At 47.2% G+C, this 17,612-nt stretch overlaps 7 protein-coding genes across 7 annotated transcripts; 3 read left to right on the plus strand and 4 right to left on the minus strand.

The window, feature by feature from the left end:
• Positions 1-1,176: 1,176 nt before the first annotated feature.
• Positions 1,177-3,263, minus strand: LOC131209470 (adrenodoxin-like protein 2, mitochondrial). The gene is made up of 2 exons (XM_058202547.1): positions 2,909-3,263; positions 1,177-2,136 (listed from the first exon to the last, which is right to left on the minus strand). Exons 1-2 carry the CDS (start codon positions 3,097-3,099, stop codon positions 1,800-1,802), a joined length of 528 nt encoding a protein of 175 aa, XP_058058530.1. The 5' UTR covers positions 3,100-3,263; the 3' UTR covers positions 1,177-1,799.
• Positions 3,264-3,444: 181 nt separating this feature from the next.
• Positions 3,445-5,181, plus strand: LOC131210421 (nibrin-like). Its single transcript, XM_058203666.1, has 2 exons — positions 3,445-3,540; positions 3,603-5,181. Exons 1-2 carry the CDS (start codon positions 3,513-3,515, stop codon positions 5,099-5,101), a joined length of 1,527 nt encoding a protein of 508 aa, XP_058059649.1. The 5' UTR covers positions 3,445-3,512; the 3' UTR covers positions 5,102-5,181.
• A 177-nt stretch (positions 5,182-5,358) lies between these two features.
• On the plus strand, positions 5,359-7,789 carry LOC131208941 (nibrin-like). Its single transcript, XM_058201887.1, has 3 exons — positions 5,359-5,458; positions 5,524-7,604; positions 7,663-7,789. The coding sequence occupies exons 1-3, from the start codon at positions 5,431-5,433 to the stop codon at positions 7,738-7,740; spliced, it is 2,187 nt and encodes a 728-aa protein (XP_058057870.1). The 5' UTR covers positions 5,359-5,430; the 3' UTR covers positions 7,741-7,789.
• A 13-nt stretch (positions 7,790-7,802) lies between these two features.
• LOC131208942 (uncharacterized) lies at positions 7,803-9,122 on the minus strand. Its single transcript, XM_058201888.1, has 2 exons — positions 8,983-9,122; positions 7,803-8,919 (listed from the first exon to the last, which is right to left on the minus strand). The coding sequence occupies exons 1-2, from the start codon at positions 9,059-9,061 to the stop codon at positions 7,808-7,810; spliced, it is 1,191 nt and encodes a 396-aa protein (XP_058057871.1). The 5' UTR covers positions 9,062-9,122; the 3' UTR covers positions 7,803-7,807.
• A 134-nt stretch (positions 9,123-9,256) lies between these two features.
• Positions 9,257-10,775, plus strand: LOC131211385 (26S proteasome regulatory subunit 4). Its single transcript, XM_058204821.1, has one exon. The coding sequence runs from the start codon at positions 9,363-9,365 to the stop codon at positions 10,677-10,679; it is 1,317 nt and encodes a 438-aa protein (XP_058060804.1). The 5' UTR covers positions 9,257-9,362; the 3' UTR covers positions 10,680-10,775.
• LOC131209222 (venom carboxylesterase-6-like) lies at positions 10,764-14,572 on the minus strand. The gene is made up of 6 exons (XM_058202233.1): positions 14,288-14,572; positions 12,162-12,878; positions 11,929-12,091; positions 11,682-11,863; positions 11,386-11,572; positions 10,764-11,257 (listed from the first exon to the last, which is right to left on the minus strand). Exons 1-6 carry the CDS (start codon positions 14,513-14,515, stop codon positions 10,899-10,901), a joined length of 1,836 nt encoding a protein of 611 aa, XP_058058216.1. The 5' UTR covers positions 14,516-14,572; the 3' UTR covers positions 10,764-10,898.
• A 1,188-nt stretch (positions 14,573-15,760) lies between these two features.
• On the minus strand, positions 15,761-17,187 carry LOC131208602 (26S proteasome regulatory subunit 4). The gene has a single exon (XM_058201399.1). The coding sequence runs from the start codon at positions 17,131-17,133 to the stop codon at positions 15,817-15,819; it is 1,317 nt and encodes a 438-aa protein (XP_058057382.1). The 5' UTR covers positions 17,134-17,187; the 3' UTR covers positions 15,761-15,816.
• Positions 17,188-17,612: the final 425 nt, after the last annotated feature.

Consider the following 17,612-nt stretch of genomic DNA (forward strand, 5'->3'; position numbering starts at 1 on the left):
CCTTGCATTGGTCCTACGGAGCTGGCTACAAACGGTTTCGTTGATAAGAAGGCGGTCTCACACCATCTGTTCACCGTTGCAAGTCACTGTTGTTTGGTGCCGCAGGACATGAAACAACAGTCCCAACATTCCTTTAAGGTCACGCTGATCATGAATTTCCCCCTGCTAATCACTGCCGCAATGAGGTGGTTGTTTTTTTTACGTTATTTCCTTACTGTTCAACTCGCCACAACCTTCCCGAAAGTGGTGGCATATGGAAGCGTTCATCAAAGTGAAAGGAACATGCAGCCCGGCGAAGATCCTTTTGTCCGCCTTGGATTGCGGAAACCTTCAAGACACTCTCATAGGACAACTACACCTGCGGTCATACGTAGTGGCCCTCGGACCCGTCCGTCCACACGAAATACACTGTCGAGGCTTACCTATCTCGGGTCACACCGAATGGGAGCGAAAATGTTAAACGAATACAAAAGAAAGTGTGACTGTGGAAGCTTAAATCAAATTATAAACGGTCATTTGCCATTACTATGCTACCTTTTGTGCCATTATAAAATAATAAGCTAGTGACACCGATCGGACCAATCAGCTACTGGGGTTGCCTGCTTTTTTTGCTTCAACATTATACCAGCATCCCAGTGACGCTCCGTCCACCGTTTCCTATCTGCTAACCCGACCAAGATGCTAAAAAGCTTTGAAAAAAGCCGTTAAGTCCACGCTGGTCACAGGCGCCACAGATTCGTCACGATCGTGGGTACGCGGGTGCGCTTGAGGCGCTACTTTTCGCGGCTCATTTCAGCCCCAATTCGCATACAATGGGCATCTCTTCCACGGAGTAACACGAATCGGCGCGACAGCCATGAACCTTAACAAAGCTTCACATCCGGCGTAATATGCGAAAATACCAACGCAACGACGAGATCAGTACACTTCTAATTGTTTTACCCGGTTGGCTCGACCGTAAGCAACGCGGTTCATTTGGAGAAAGTAAGGCCACTAGAGAGGCGACTAAATTTGACGATTATCATACAAATTAATTGGCCACACCTCAGTTGCGGGAAAAAAGATAAGTGCAACATCTGCATAAATGTTCCCGCTAACAGATTAGCAGACAAATACGAGCAGATAACCGAACCCAGGTTTGCAAATGGAATTGATTAGGGAGATGTCTGTAACAGGTTGATATCATTTTATTTTTCTTCTCGTTCCAATTGCACCGCTGCGTTTGTGTTTCTCCGTCGCTTGAATGTTGATAACAGAATGGAAAATTACCCGTAATTGTGTGATGCCTTAAACAGCGAAAGAGAATGACCATCCCTATTGCTTCATTGATCGGTTGCTGTTCATTTTATTCTGGTGCGTTTCTAAAAAAATTGCCTAAATTCTGGTTCTGTTTCATAAAATGATCCAAGCATCGGTGCAATAGTGTGGATTCACAGCTTCGCCACGATCCACCCGGTTGCTCACAAAATAATGAATAAAAACTAATCCCCTAGCCAATCTACCTCACCGATCGCTCACACTGCTTCGATTATGAACCGATCTTCGATCTGATCGAATCGTCGAGCTGCGTGTAAGGGCACATTTGACTTCATGCAGCTTGAATTTATTTACATTAGAGCGAACAGCTTAAAAACAAAACGTAACAGTACCTGGGGCAAACGCGACGTTTTGAACGAACTGGAAGGAATACATTACGCGTGTAAACATGTTCCACCCCCTCTCCAGCGATTCAACGATCGAGAACTGCTTCCAGCAGAAACTCTTTCTCGAAACAGAACCTCTGCCACCCTCTCCTCACTTTAGCTTCTGGCATCGTTGATTGTAGCAGGTACGCGCACCTCCAGCCCGTGTAAGTCTTTGGAGAGCGTAATCTGGCAGCCGAGCCGCGAGGTGTCGGTCAGCTCGTAAGCCAGATCCAGCATATCGAGCTCTTCGTCGCTCGGCTTCTCCGGTAGCCGATCATAGTCCGGCTTGGAGAAAATCAGATGGCAGGTCGAGCAGGTGAGTGTCCCCTCGCAAGCACCGAATCCTTCGAAATCGATACTATTGTTAACCACCACGTCCAACAGCGAGTCGCCCACCTTGCCCTTGGCCTTTACGCGTTCCCCGTTGGCTCGTACGAACGTCACTTCCACCCTGGAAAAGAAAACATTAAAACCACATTTAGGATTCCGGTATTTTTCGAACACAATACGCAAATGGGCATTTGATGTGAGTCGCAAGTTGCAAGATAGAAGCGTTATCTTATCGGCAGCACAACAGAGAACAACTATTATGAAATACATCGCTTCGAATGTGGCCCGTCCTGTGCTGAACCTTTCTTCCGTGGGTGATTTCCAAAGATTGCAAATAAGTGCATTCTTCAAAAGGTGATAATACATTATCAGATGCTTCAGTTAGATACCAGTGCAAGGCAAGCTTAGCAGCAAGATCTTATCAAATTCAGGTGGCAATTGGAAAAAACTGCAAGTCACATTCTCGAATCACGAGAATTTGTAGAGGATGCTGATTGCCTGTTGGATCCAGCAAGGCGGACACCGCCAATTGCTTCACCAACACAGTTGTCATCAATTGGTACGTTGTTATCCGAATTTACGCCCTTAGCAATGGGTCTAAAAATAGTACCAAAAATTAAATTAATGCTTGATCGCTGTGGTCAAGAAACTCGATTCGAAGTCGGGATAATTTGACTCTGGCCGAGCATCGTTTTTCACCGCTGACGCTTGTCTGTCTCAGCTGGTATGCGCATGCAACTTTCACTTTTAACTGCGTCCGACAGGGACTAGCCCTCCGCCGTAAGCTATCCCTTCTAGCGCTTAATGGACTTGCCTTCGTTGACCAGACCGGCGGAAGGATAGCGCCATGCATGAAGCGCCAACAAAGTTTGGCGCACCCTAATTTTACTTACTCTTCGCTCTGTAACTTTGGTTGCGAGGTGGACAGTAACCTGGCCGTGCTGTATCCGAGTGTATGGGCGGTGCGTTTACCGATCGTCGTACTGGTGCTGGTAGGGATGGCTTGGGCCGCACGTAATCCCCGCATCGAGGCCCTCCGCGTGAGCTGCAGATAGGCGCGTGATGTAACCGCTAGTCGGAACATGATGAAATGTTCGAAATCTCTGTGGTCTGTCCCGCTTCGTCGATCGTCGTCTGGTATCGCGGTTCGAGTGTGAGATGACAGCGACGGAACTCGGTCGATAACTTAACCACACACATCAACGATCTAGCCGACTAGCTTTATCACGTCATACCACCGACAGACAGCGGGGCACTTATTATTTGAACACAATCAGTTCCGGGTTGTCCGTGAATTAATTGCGTTCACAACACAACATTCCCCAGCGAGACTCGTGGTTTTTCGTTTTGACAGCAGTGGCACTCAGCTACTCAGTCATTTTTACTTTTGACAACACAAAAATTGACAGTAGGCTTGTTTTGCTTCGTGACTGAAATTTCGTCTGCCATTGTTGTGCTCGCCATTCTGCATTGCCCACTAAAATTGCTACGCTTTAAATGTGGTACCTCACGAATGTAAAAACAGGTAAGTACCAGCGTAAGATCCAACTGGTAGAACACGAATACCTTGTGATTCCCCCGCCGTAGGTTATGTTTATTACCTGGTTCATACCGGCAAGCACACAGTGGGCTTGGCATGCGCGGATCTCGTGATAAAGGACGATGACTCCATCAGCCGGATTCATGCCGTACTGAAGCCACATGAAGATGGGCTGAACGTAACCGACAGTGATTCCCAGTACGGCACTTACGTGAATGGAAACATTGCCAAGCTAGTTCATATTCCGAAAGAAACAGCGATAGCTCTCTCCCCGGGCGACACGGTACAATTTGGACGCGGCGGAAGCGTGTGGACCGTCGGCTGGACTATCTTTCGTTGCCTGATTTCAAACTTCGAATTGACGAACGAGCTGGCGAATCTAATGAGAAGGACTGGCATTCGACTGGTGTCCTCCTATTCTTGCGCTGTGACACACTTAATCACGCCGACGCTAACCGTCGTCACGACGAAGTTGTTGCAGTGTCTGATCGGTCAAGTAACGATCGTCACGCCGGATTACTTAAAGGCAGCCGAGCAGTCTATAGAGAGAGGAAAAGAGCTCCCAAATGCGATCGACTACAAGCCAGAGTGTACTGAAGCGTACATTAGAAGCGCACCAAACCTTATCGAACCGAATCCTTTACGCCGACGGATGTTCGCGGGAAAACAATTCATTTTCTTCTGTACCACGCTGTTCAATCAGTACGATGATATAATCAAGCTAGCGGGCGGCCTTTGTTGCTGTGCTGTACGTGAAAAAGTCCTCAAATCGCGCTGTCTCAAACCGAACGTGATTGCGATCAAAAGCAAACCAACAACTGAGCCGCATTTGTCAAACTACAACTTGTTCGAAAGCTACATTATAATGAACGGGCGACGGATGGTGCCGGACAGTGAAATATGGTTAGCAATATTGTACGCTTCGATAGATAAGCTCTGCAATCCGGATTACACCTTCGCGACGAACGCAAAAGTGTGCAAACCGTACGGGCCAGCCGTATGCAAGGCGAAGCTTCTGGCACACAGCACCGAAGAAACAGTGGCAAATTCAAACATACAATCGGTATTCGCAACGATCCCTACCATTTTCGATATGCACCCTGCGTCCGGGTACGACGAATCTATGTACTACACCGCGTCAGGTTCAACATCGAAACCGATGTTTCGGCGCTCGGTTCGCATCACACGGCCACTCAGAAAACGGCTAGCCGATTCGGAGCAGACCGCCGACGAAGCATCTAGTGTACGCACCGATGATGGCGCAGCTAACGTATCGCAGGAATCGAAACGACCCGTGAAGAACTGCACTGCCAGCGCAAGCGATTCTTCGGAGAAATCGAAATCAACGGTGATTGCGAGTAATGAGCATGTTCCAGCGGCTGCCGCAAGTGTGGTCACTATTCCCGAAACACCGCCATCGATTGTTGACGGTTCAGATCAAGCATCAAGTCAAGGACTATCGGAAAACAACCAACAAATGGATACACGGCCCAGAAATGAGGAACCGCACAATGGTGAACAGTTCACTTTTAACGACCAAGTATAATTTTTAATCATTCACTCAGCTTGAATCTGTCCCAGTTAATTTGTCAACATCGTCAATAAATAGTAACAATTATATTTCTATATCCCCAATAAACCATCGGTCAACGATTCCTCATTTCTCGAAAGATACCAGGCCTCAAAATCATCAAAATAGTTAACACCACAGGGCATCGGTGAGTTACCACAGGGCATCGGTGAGTCACTTCCGTCAGCACAGCAACTGACAGTTGTCTTGTTTTGAATCCCGATTGAAGATCCTATTGCTCATCTGTGTTCGCGGTTGTCGAGCCTCGCCGTTGTGTTTTGTCCATTAGCTGTGCTACGATTTAAATGTGGTATCTAAGGAGCCTAAAAACAGGTAAATACCTGTTTACCCGTATACTACAGATAGAACACGGATACATTCCGATTTCCTTACGACAGGTTGTGTTTACTACCTGGTTAATAGCAACAAACACATAGTTGGCCGCACGAATGCGGATCTGGTGATAAACGATGATAAATCAATCAGCCGGATTCATGCCGTTCTACAACCGGACAGAGATGGGCTGAAAGTGACTGATAGCAATTCTCGGTACGGAACTTACGTAAATGGAAACATTGACCCTAAAGCCCGCATTCCGACTGAAGCAGCGACTGTCGTCTCCACGGGTGACACAGTACAATTCGGACTCGTTGGCAGCGCCTGGGAAGTCGGTAGAGCCGACTTTTGTTGCCTTACGTCAACCTTCCAGATGACGACCGAGTTCGCGAATGTATTGAAAAGAATTGGCATTGAAGTGGTGTCCTCGTTTTCTTCTGATGCAACACATCTCATCATGCCGACGATAACCGTCACAACGAAGTTATTGCAGTGTCTGGTCGGACAGGTGCCGATCGTCACCCCGGATTACTTCACGGCAGTCGAGCAGTCCATAGATGAAAAGAAAGAGCTCCCGAATGCGATCGACTACAAACCGGAGTGTGCTGAAGCGTACATTAGAACCGTACCAAGGCTGGTCGTGCCGAATCCGGCACGCCGACAGCTGTTTGGTGGAAAACAGTTTATTTTTCTCAGCGGCACTCTGTTCACTCAGTACGATGATATCATCAAGCTGGCCGGCGGACTTTGTTGCTGTGCTGTGCGTGAAAGGATAGTTAAATCGCGCTTTCTCAAACCGGAAGTCATTACGATCAAAGGTAAACAAGGAAATGAGTCGCAATCGCAAAGCTTCGACCAGATCGCTTGCTACTTGTCTGCGAATGGGCGTCGGATGGTGCCGGACAGTGAAATCGGGCTAGCAATTCTGTACGCTTCGACGGAGAAGTTCTGCAATCCGGATTACAGCTTCGCATCGAACGTTGAAGTTGGTCAACCGTTCGGACCAGCCGTAAGCGTTACACAGGTGCTAGCCAACGGTACCGAAGAACCAACGGCAGCTTCAAACGTACAAGCTGGAAACGCAGTCATTCACACCATCCCCGAGACGCAGCCCGCAAACGGGTACATCGAATCCATGCACTACACCGGACCACCGGTTTCACTACCGTCGAGTTGTACGACATCGGAACCGGAGGAGCCTGCCCCTGTCACACGACGACTATCGAAACGGTTGGCCGATTCGGAGAAGGCAGCTGAAAAGCAAACTGCTGATGACGCAGCTAGTGTATCGCCGAAATCGAAACGACCCAGGAAGAACTGCGACGCTGACGTAAGTGAGTCTTCGGCGAAATTGAAATCAACGAAGATTAACGACCGTCATGAACATGTAGCGGCGGCTACTGCAAATGAGGTCACGATTCCCGAAACACCGCTATCGCAAATGCCGCCATCACGTTCTTCATCATTGCACCTAGCGACTTCGGGATTTTTGGCGGTAAATCGTCAACCGGAGAAAGCACCAAAGGTGGCTCACAAAAGGCCGAATCTAGAGCTGGACGACGATCCTGATGCCCTGTTCAATTTCGGCGAGGTTGGTCAAAGGAAAAACCAACGTACGCGTACATCGTTGGCCAGTGCTAGTCAAGTGCCATCGCACAACAACAACCGACTGGTTGGTGCACGGTCGAACAATGCGGCGCCGAGCAATAGCGATCTGTTCGCGTTCAACGGTCAAGAACTATCCACTCAACGCACCTCAAAGCGACAGTTAGGATCCACGACTGCCGTTTCCGTTGCTAATTCGTTGACTAACCCAAGCAGCATCAATGGGATCGACTGGTTAAAACTTCCTCCCGGTAATGACCCATCGTTCTTTCGATATCAGAAGCATATCAAGCCTCTATCGTTATCCACATCGGCGTGGTTGGCGAAGGTAGATCCCGATGAATGCTCGCTTAAAATCAAGCAAGAAGAATACGATGCAAGTAGCTACACTGGCAAATGGCTCGACGATATACGCGACGTAACTTGTGTAAATGAAGTAAGCATGAAGCTGGTGCCTCATCGACCACCGGAAACCGGATGTGGAGAACGCTCGTACATTGCACCGAATGGAGGGAAAAACTTCAAAGCTTTCGTAAAGGTAAGATAACTGTAGGCCAACTTGGTTATGTTATTAAGTGTGTATATTTCATTCACAGAACAAGAATTACCTGTCGCAGAGAACCACCCCGGTTGCGCCCCTGCGATGCGTTTGTTCATCTGAGAACTGCGACTAAATTTGAATTTAATTAATTTAATGGTTTAAATCAAATAAAAACAAAGTAACTCGCTGTTTAGACCGTTTCAATCCCCAATCTTTACTAGCAGTAAAAACTGTTCTTTGAAAAACTTTACAAAGTCCGCGGAAGATAAACGATTGTACTCTTTCATAAGTCGCACATTAAAATCACCGAATTGTGATTCAGATACGAAACCAGTGGCCACCAACTGCATGTTTGCAGTCCGCTGCGATCGTTCTTCGATGAGGAATTGTTTCACTTGAAACTTCGACTTTATGTGATTCAGCTTTGACGGATCGAACGACACTTTCCGGGTTCCGGCGGTATTACGTGCTGCTTTCGGCGCATCGATCCGCTCGCCCGTGTCGGATCGTAACGCTTGCAGAAGCATCGTTTTTGGTACAGAAGTAAGACTCTCTTCCTCTACCGGTCCATTACCATCCGCTTCGTCAGCTACTGCATTCAGTCGTTTTATAGCATCGTCGGCCTCGTCCGTTCCCTGGTGTTGCAGTAGGTTAAAAATGTTCGAGTGCTCGAGATCAGCCATGACCGCACCAGCATCGGCAGTCCGAACAATCTCTTCCTCGTACTGATCACCGATCCATTCGGCTAAATTCGCTGGAAGGCGGTACCCTGCCGGTAGCCAACCACCCATCGTAGCGCACTCTGGAAGTATCGGCAAGTGAGGGTACAGCTCGCCATAGTACATATTAACCCGTCGGCAGATGCTTCTAGCCAACAGCCACAGTTCTCCCATCAGTGCCAGAAACATGCCGTTGTGATAGAAAAGAAAAGCTCGACTAATTTGCTTCAGCTGGTAGCGGGCAGCTTCCTTTGTAAGCAACACGACGCGCATTAGCAACTTGGCCATACCCTGCAAGCGAATAAGCAGATGCTCGAGATTCGAGCGGACGGGTAAGCTCACCATCTTCTCGATGTAGCTAGACTCGGGAAGGAAACTGTGAAAGTTGGTAATGTCGCGCAAAAGATCGAGGTTTTTGATACGCAGCAGCGTCTGGTTGATGCGGCGCATGATCTGGAACCCGTGCATATTGCGCAGACGGTCTTTCCACTTGTAGCAAAACCGAGAAAGGTACGCCGCGGCTTTTTCGAATTTGTATAACGCTGCAAAATAGTTAACCATCTTGCTACTCGTACCCGTCAGGCTGCATATTTCTAAAAGGTGGTAGAGATTGAAATAAATTTCTAGAACCGGAACATGGTTACGACTGAATTTACCGTTCTTGATGTGTTTCGAACTACATTCCATATTCATCAAAGCAGGAGGAACTAGATCAAGGCGATTCCACAATTCCATCGTGCAGTTGTGATAAACCAATAATAATCTAACTATAACGGGTTTGAACTACGATAACACGCGGTACACGGCGAGGCTTTCTTTCAAAACACATGTGAGCACCTCAAATCATCAGTGAGCAACGTGAAAGCCTCGACACGAACAAAGTGAAACAGCTGTCAACGATCTGTCATATCGCTGGTGAGAAGCAACGAAACAACTCGCGAATTGGTAAATTTGGCTCGTCATTGCGTTCAACTAGTTTTCGATCTTTTAGTGCGGGCGGTTTTTGTGCCGATTTCTCGCGCATACCGATTACAGAATGGGACAGAATCAGTCGGCCGGAAGTGGCGGTGATAAAAAGGACGATAAAGATAAGAAGAAAAAGTACGAACCACCAATTCCGACACGGGTCGGTAAAAAGAAGCGCAAGGTAAAGGGACCCGATGCGGCCCTAAAGTTGCCACTGGTCACGCCACACACCCGATGTCGGTTGAAGCTGTTGAAACTGGAGCGCATCAAGGACTATCTGCTGATGGAGGAGGAATTCATTCGCAACCAGGAAAGACTGAAGCCACAGGAGGAAAAGATCGAAGAGGAGCGCTCGAAAGTGGACGATCTGCGCGGAACGCCAATGTCGGTCGGGACACTGGAAGAGATCATCGACGATAATCATGCGATCGTGTCCACGTCCGTCGGGAGCGAGCACTACGTCAGCATCTTGTCGTTCGTTGACAAAGACCAGCTGGAACCGGGCTGTTCGGTGCTGCTCAACCATAAGGTGCACGCAGTGGTCGGTGTCCTCGGCGATGATACTGACCCTATGGTGACGGTGATGAAACTAGAAAAAGCACCGCAGGAAACGTACGCCGACATCGGTGGGCTGGACACACAGATCCAAGAGATTAAAGAGTCGGTCGAACTACCGCTTACGCATCCGGAGTACTACGAGGAGATGGGCATCAAGCCTCCGAAGGGTGTGATCCTGTACGGTCCACCCGGAACGGGTAAAACGCTACTGGCGAAGGCGGTGGCCAACCAAACGTCCGCCACGTTCCTGCGAGTGGTGGGCTCGGAGCTGATCCAAAAATACCTCGGCGACGGTCCCAAGCTCGTCCGTGAGTTGTTCCGCGTGGCCGAGGAACATGCCCCTTCGATTGTGTTTATCGACGAGATCGATGCCGTCGGGACGAAGCGATACGATTCGAACTCGGGTGGAGAGCGTGAAATCCAGCGAACCATGTTGGAGCTACTGAACCAACTGGACGGATTTGATTCGAGAGGGGATGTGAAGGTGATCATGGCCACGAATCGCATCGAAACCCTCGATCCCGCCCTCATCCGTCCGGGTCGAATTGACCGTAAAATCGAGTTCCCGTTGCCCGATGAGAAGACGAAACGACGCATCTTTAACATCCACACCGCCCGCATGACTCTGGCCACGGACGTGAATCTCTCCGAGCTGATCATGGCGAAGGACGATCTGTCCGGAGCGGACATTAAGGCCATCTGCACGGAGGCGGGCTTGATGGCACTTCGGGAGCGCCGAATGAAAGTCACCAACGAGGACTTCAAAAAATCGAAGGAAAGTGTGCTCTACCGGAAGAAGGAAGGAACGCCGGAGGGACTCTATATGTAAGAGACATGAACGATTAGCAGCATTCGTGTCTTGCGTATTGTATTTCGTTTAAAGCATTAATAAATGGCAAGAAATTGATTTTCGTTTCAAACTGATCCCAAAAACTTCTGTAAATGTGTATTTCATTTGAACTACGTTTCCTCTGCTAGAAAGCTTCTTTAACATGTTAGGACAGCACTCGTCTGTAGTTTGATCTTCTCAGTAAAGTTGGTTCGATGATCAGAGCTCGTCCTTATCTTGCTGGTCGAGAGCCACCGAAGGGGTGTGTGCGCCTAACTTGCGCCAGAATGCAGACCGTTCTTCAAACAGTCCCACCTCCATTGCTACTAGAGGCTCTTTGGATGGATCAAGGCTACCAATGCGAAGATACTGGAGCGGAAAACCATTGGTCGCCGGCCACTGAGGTAAAATATCATGCTTTTCCCCTGCTGGCGTTGGATTGCCTGTACGAGCAAAGTTCACCCACAAGCGAGTAATGATTCGTCGGATCTTCAGTTCTGCCTCCGTTGGAACCGCGGTCACGAACAAGTCTTTTGCGATCGGAAAAATGTACTGCAGTTCTTCCGCATGGCACACTCCTGGCGATAAGGATAGAAATAGAAAAGTTATGATCGTCCGAAACGGAAAAAGAATTCCACACCCAAGCAAGCAGTGTAAAAAGTTGTCATGTCATGTAAAAAGTTGTTGTTGTTGTTACAAGCAGTACCATAGTAGTTCTCCTTTCCGCCTTCGAATATTTCTGTAAAGCTTGCTGATGCCTTCTGTGCAAAAAGGTACACATATGTGGGACCGATATTTGTCCTCGGAGGAGACGTTACATCAGTTCTATCGGTAAGCAAACGTATTCGTATGTATTCGTCCATGCCGGCGAGGAACCATGCGTCTGAATAGAGCTGTAAGAGTCAAACTACGTAAGAAACTTGTCCTACATATGCTTCTTTATGGTTTAAGCCATGAGCCAAGTAAAATTCAAGATGTTATCTATGGAGGCTGTTTACATACATTTGTGAGATTCTTCTCCGTTTCCTTGACGAGCTTTCTTTTCCTGAAGTAAAATTCATTAATTGCGTCCGTAATCTTTCGTTGGTGTGTTGATTCATGGTGATCATAGTACAAGGAAATCGGCAACGCTTGCTCCCAGTGTTCGTTTAAGCTTTGACGAAGGCTTGGTACGTTAATCAGCGCTGTGTATAACAGGAAAATGGTCAGTATTATTAAGATGTTTGATTAACTATACAAGAAAACTTACATGCACTCTTCAGAGCACCTTCGTCCAGCGTAAGACCAGTCATCCAGGGTAACCCAATTGCATGCGGTTCGGTTTCATCGCGTGGATGTTTTGTAATGAAGGCCCCTGGCAGGTTAGGCTCCACCACCGGTGGAAAAGGAATCATCGGATCCGTGTCCCACACCTGCGAGAATCCAGCAAAGGATTAGTTTAATTCCATCGACAGGGAGAATAGACCGACCAATGTTCCTTACGTAAAAGTCGTAAAACGCTTTGGTAACGTCTTCCGCCGAAACACCACGCAAGCAATGCATCATTTCAGCGAAACGGCCATCAGTTCCTTGCGAACAGTTTAGCATCTGGCCCAGTTGAATGGAGCGTGCCCGAGCCACACCGCGATGGGCTGGCTGAGCCCAAGCATCCAAATTAACGCCGGACTGCGAGATTACTCTCTGGAACAGACCCTTCGAAAGCGGCGACATCATGTGGTACGTTCCGCTGGCTCCACCGGCACTCTCGCCGAACACGGTCACCAAATTCGGGTTCCCACCGAAAGCGCCTATGTTGTCTCGTATCCATCGCAAAACCAAGCTTTGATCCTTCAGTCCATTATTACCTGGACAGTCCTCCTGCTCAGTGCTCAGGAATCCCAATGGGCCAAGCCGGAAGTTTGCCCCGATGTAAATGACATCGTGCTCAAGCAGAAAATCAGGACCATAGAACAATCGTGTGCCTGATCCACACTGCCAGCCGCCTCCGTGGAAGAACACCATCACCGGAAACGGCGTTTGATCCTGTGATCCAGACGGTCCCAGTTCTCGACGTCGTTCGGGTACGTAAATGTTGATTTGCAGACAATCTTCCACACCGGAGATCTCCTCATCTCGACGGTATGGGTCACGTTGGGTACAAAGTGGTGCATCGATTGTGGCGCTCCGAATCCCGGACCAGCCTCCAAAAGGAACTGGTGCCTGCCCATAAAAGAATGATTAGTTAGGAGCTATAAAACATCAGTAACTGAAATTCGGAGTCATAAAACATTCAAAACTCATTGCCCTTATCCATATTCTTGTACAGGTTAAAAAATGTAGCTTAAACTGAAAATGCTTGAAAGAATCATTGCTATTTAGATTCAGTCAATCACCTTGAAAAGTACTTCGGGAATAATCTTCATTTTTTTGTATTCTTCTTTTGAAGCATGAATCGTCACACAAGGATTCTTCCCTCTCAAGACGCATGTCCGTTGTACGCGATTGCCAACCAGGCGTCTCCATGTCTCTATGCTAAAGTTGAACCGAATGCAAGTTCTTCCAAAGAAAACTAACCGAAACTAAGCAGAATTTAGAATATTCTTTTAGAACTAGCCCTTTAGAACTAGACTAGAACTTTTAGAATTTGGAATATTCTTTTAGAACGTTACTACTTTGAACTTTAGAACTAGAATGAACAACTTAAATTAACCGGTATGCTTCTCAGTGAAACCGATTCTTTTAAATGCTACAATCCATTGCTGCGTTATAACAACTTACATTGGTTACAGCCTAATCTTAAAGCTCTCATATAAAATGAACCATGAAAACCGCAGTTCCGACACATATTTAAGCTTTTGTTTTGGACTAAACATTTTGTTAAGCGCTTCAAGTTAACAAGGCAACAAACTGTGTGTTCCGATTTATAACCGTTAGTCTGGTAGGGCTGCGCATGTTTAATAACAAATTGAACTATTAACTATTGTCTAATTAGGTAGAATTCTCATTCTTCATTCCCAAATGAGCGGTATGCAGAGAGCGAACCTTCTGTGGTCTGACCACAGATTATCATTCATCATTTACTAGCAGTAAAAGAACACTCAGCCTTGGGCTTTTTCACACTAACTCGTTTTGGAGGCACGTTCGCGCTTAACCCTTCCGTGCGTGCGTGCGTGCGATTATTGCAGCCTCATTTCTCTGTCTGGCGATCGCCATGATCGCTTCTTTGGGAAGTTTAAATTGTTTTCAATATTTGATTGCCAAGGTTAGGCTGCACTACTCTCTACCCTAGTCCTACTCTAATTGCTACGAGCAATCAGCAGTTAATGCTGACTACAATCTATTCAATAATACCAGACTAATGTGTGCCTGCCTCAAATGCAATGAAAATGTATTATTGAGTGGAGCTTTGCGAAGAATGTGTTTATTTAGTCAATCTCCAATTAATTAATGCTTGTCGCACATAACAAAAAAGACGTTTTGAAAGATAGATCAACCAGACACGCACAACCAGTTTTGTGCACCAATACAAGAAAAATACACTTTGTTGCTACACCATACGCTAGGTTTGTAATCGGCTGTAATTTTAATTTTTTCTCCATCTACAGGGACTCGTTCATCCAAATACGTACCTTGAAACGAAGCTCTCCGACCGGTGGTTTCGCGTAGGGAACTCCTAGGAACGCCAAGATCCCGTGACCGCTGAAGGAGTTGAGGTATCTCCCAACGAGTGATCCACCGTGTGGCAGAGTAACTTTCAGCTTGTCCGATGTTCGGCCATCAGCTTGGTCGGAAATTAATATCGCTAGCGAGGTCAGTACCAATAAAGCACCTTTCAGGCGATGTGCCATAATATTCATTTTTCAATCGCTTGTAGATCCGAGAGATGCTGAATCACGATTTCAGAACATGAGAAAGCAACAGAAAAATTAAATCACTACTCAAAGACGAACGAAATACGTCACGACTAGCACGAAAGCACACGCAGCACTGTCAACTGCGAACCATAGCCTAATACAGTCCCTCTAATGCTCTAATGTCTTATGCAACACCCACGCGGCGCACGTGGAGTTTACTTTTCGACGGAAAACACGTTAATGATGAACTGGCCCAGACGGCTCAACGCTCGGTAACCAACTGACCCTACGATCAACGCCACCTCAAAGCTTTATACGGATCATTAACGCTCGGCCTCCAGGTGGCAGGTGATGTAGGCTTCGAAACAAGTTTTGGTAGACCACAGAATCACAGAGATAGAAATGCTGTCTGCTGCTTGTTTTTCTTTTTCTAATGTCTCCTTCAGTTCGGCGTCTTAAAATGCATATTAAGCCGTCGTAAAAATATCTAGCTTGAAGAACAAGCTTTGGTTGCACGGAATGTGTTTGCCGTAAGGAGCATATGTATCCTCATGATTGAAAAGAGCTTGCGATCTAATTAATATGTGACATGTGGGTTGAAATACGCCGGAGCCCTTAGTGCTTAAGGAAACCGGTTCCTTGGCAGTTTGCAGAACTCTTTGCTTATAGTTTATAAGCATGTCCTGTCATGTCCTTCATCCATTACATCAAACCAAAAGTGCTCGAAACATTTTGCTTGAAGTCAACGCCATGCCATTAAAAGCACACCCTTTAAGGCTTCGTACTACCAACACAATATACCGAACACGCAAACCGAAATTAACACCGATCATTCCGTCGACATGAAATAAGCCGCTAACTGATCGTTCCATCTTCATCCCGCCATGCGGCCTTGTGTGCGCACTTAAATCGACGCTGCTGACTACTACTTGTAGGAACTACATCTAAAGCTACACTCTTGCTGGCCCAACATTGTATGCGCTCCTCCGACAGCTTCAACAGTGTCTTACTAGAAGGGTCAGTCAGATGATCGAGTCGTTACTTAAGCAAGCTTCTTAATGTGATCGCTTGATTTGTGTTTCGACGCTCACAGTAATGAATCGCAATGGAATGAATTCAATTTCAAGAGGTTTATGTTGATTTTAACTATTGTAAATTAAATGTAGTCAATTCGACAGTCGAATTTAAGACGACCTGAAAAAATTAAACGCAAAGAAAAATGTGGCGCAAATTTGAATAAATTAAATCTGTTGGAAAACACGATTGTTTATTGTTTTTTATGCTTGAGATACGTTCGCCCAGATTTACATGTAAAGACCCTCCGGCGTTCCTTCCTTCTTCCGGTAGAGCACACTTTCCTTCGATTTTTTGAAGTCCTCGTTGGTGACTTTCATTCGGCGCTCCCGAAGTGCCATCAAGCCCGCCTCCGTGCAGATGGCCTTAATGTCCGCTCCGGACAGATCGTCCTTCGCCATGATCAGCTCGGAAAGATTCACGTCCGTGGCCAGAGTCATGCGGGCGGTGTGGATGTTAAAGATGCGTCGTTTCGTCTTCTCATCGGGCAACGGGAACTCGATTTTACGGTCAATTCGACCCGGACGGATGAGGGCGGGATCGAGGGTTTCGATGCGATTCGTGGCCATGATCACCTTCACATCCCCTCTCGAATCAAATCCGTCCAGTTGGTTCAGTAGCTCCAACATGGTTCGCTGGATTTCACGCTCTCCACCCGAGTTCGAATCGTATCGCTTCGTCCCGACGGCATCGATCTCGTCGATAAACACAATCGAAGGGGCATGTTCCTCGGCCACGCGGAACAACTCACGGACGAGCTTGGGACCGTCGCCGAGGTATTTTTGGATCAGCTCCGAGCCCACCACTCGCAGGAACGTGGCGGACGTTTGGTTGGCCACCGCCTTCGCCAGTAGCGTTTTACCCGTTCCGGGTGGACCGTACAGGATCACACCCTTCGGAGGCTTGATGCCCATCTCCTCGTAGTACTCCGGATGCGTAAGCGGTAGCTCGACCGACTCTTTAATCTCTTGGATCTGTGTGTCCAGCCCACCGATGTCGGCGTACGTTTCCTGCGGTGCTTTTTCTAGTTTCATCACCGTCACCATAGGGTCAGTATCATCGCCGAGGACACCGACCACTGCGTGCACCTTATGGTTGAGCAGCACCGAACAGCCCGGTTCCAGCTGGTCTTTGTCAACGAACGACAAGATGCTGACGTAGTGCTCGCTCCCGACGGACGTGGACACGATCGCATGATTATCGTCGATGATCTCCTCCAGTGTCCCGACCGACATTGGTGTTCCGCGCAGATCGTCCACTTTCGAGCGCTCCTCTTCGATCTTTTCCTCCTGTGGCTTCAGTCTTTCCTGGTTGCGAATGAATTCCTCCTCCATCAGCAGATAGTCCTTGATGCGCTCCAGTTTCAACAGCTTCAACCGACATCGGGTGTGTGGCGTGACCAGTGGCAACTTTAGGGCCGCATCGGGTCCCTTTACCTTGCGCTTCTTTTTACCGACCCGTGTCGGAATTGGTGGTTCGTACTTTTTCTTCTTATCTTTATCGTCCTTTTTATCACCGCCACTTCCGGCCGACTGATTCTGGCCCATTTCTAAAAGATTTTTCTGAGAACTATATCTGAGGACAAGGAACTTTTATTCTTCTGCTGTTGCAAAACACTGACTCGGCTTTGTGTATGCGACGAGCATGACAAGTCAAAAGCGTTTTGATATTTACCAACCAAGCGCTGCTTGGCGTTCAAGCTGGCTTGAAGTGAAACACTCAAAACGTTTACTTTAGTTTAACATATCATTCGTTCTCCACAAAAACAAAAGTATCAAATTATTCAAAACTTTTTATAATGCTTAAGGTTTAGAATGAAACTTAGTCACATTTCATTGAAAAGTATGTGAATTTTACAGTCATTAGTACTGGACTTCTTGAGCTTAAACCGTTTTTCGTGTCGGTGAGTCGCGGTGAACACCAGATGAGAAGTGGTTTGGTTTCTTAAATTAAGAGATAGCCTAAAATTTTATTATTTTCTTTTAATCAAGAGACATTTATTCAGGAAACCGCAATCCTATTTTTA

This window comes from Anopheles bellator, chromosome 2 (genome assembly GCF_943735745.2).
Source record: "Anopheles bellator chromosome 2, idAnoBellAS_SP24_06.2, whole genome shotgun sequence".
Lineage (NCBI taxonomy): Eukaryota > Metazoa > Arthropoda > Insecta > Diptera > Culicidae > Anopheles > Anopheles bellator.

Bases quoted from the DNA above. Each gene is read 5' to 3' on its own strand.
- LOC131209470 (XM_058202547.1), bottom strand. From the start codon at position 3,099: ATGTTCCGACTAGCGGTTACATCACGCGCCTATCTGCAGCTCACGCGG. The intron at 2,137-2,908 runs GTAAGTAAAATT...TTTCTTTTCCAG, and splicing joins CCAAAGTTACAGAGCGAAGA to GGTGGAAGTGACGTTCGTAC.
- LOC131210421 (XM_058203666.1), top strand. From the start codon at position 3,513: ATGTGGTACCTCACGAATGTAAAAACAG. The intron at 3,541-3,602 runs GTAAGTACCAGC...CCCCCGCCGTAG, and splicing joins CCTCACGAATGTAAAAACAG to GTTATGTTTATTACCTGGTT.
- LOC131208941 (XM_058201887.1), top strand. From the start codon at position 5,431: ATGTGGTATCTAAGGAGCCTAAAAACAG. The intron at 5,459-5,523 runs GTAAATACCTGT...TCCTTACGACAG, and splicing joins TCTAAGGAGCCTAAAAACAG to GTTGTGTTTACTACCTGGTT. The intron at 7,605-7,662 runs GTAAGATAACTG...TTTCATTCACAG, and splicing joins ACTTCAAAGCTTTCGTAAAG to AACAAGAATTACCTGTCGCA.
- LOC131208942 (XM_058201888.1), bottom strand. From the start codon at position 9,061: ATGGAATTGTGGAATCGCCTTGATCTAGTTCCTCCTGCTTTGATGAAT. The intron at 8,920-8,982 runs GTAAATTCAGTC...ACCACCTTTTAG, and splicing joins TTCGAAACACATCAAGAACG to AAATATGCAGCCTGACGGGT.
- LOC131211385 (XM_058204821.1), top strand. From the start codon at position 9,363: ATGGGACAGAATCAGTCGGCCGGAAGTGGCGGTGATAAAAAGGACGAT.
- LOC131209222 (XM_058202233.1), bottom strand. From the start codon at position 14,515: ATGAATATTATGGCACATCGCCTGAAAGGTGCTTTATTGGTACTGACC. The intron at 12,879-14,287 runs GTACGTATTTGG...TTTTATGGGCAG, and splicing joins TCGGAGAGCTTCGTTTCAAG to GCACCAGTTCCTTTTGGAGG. The intron at 11,258-11,385 runs GTACTGCTTGTA...CCTTATCGCCAG, and splicing joins CGGAAAGGAGAACTACTATG to GAGTGTGCCATGCGGAAGAA.
- LOC131208602 (XM_058201399.1), bottom strand. From the start codon at position 17,133: ATGGGCCAGAATCAGTCGGCCGGAAGTGGCGGTGATAAAAAGGACGAT.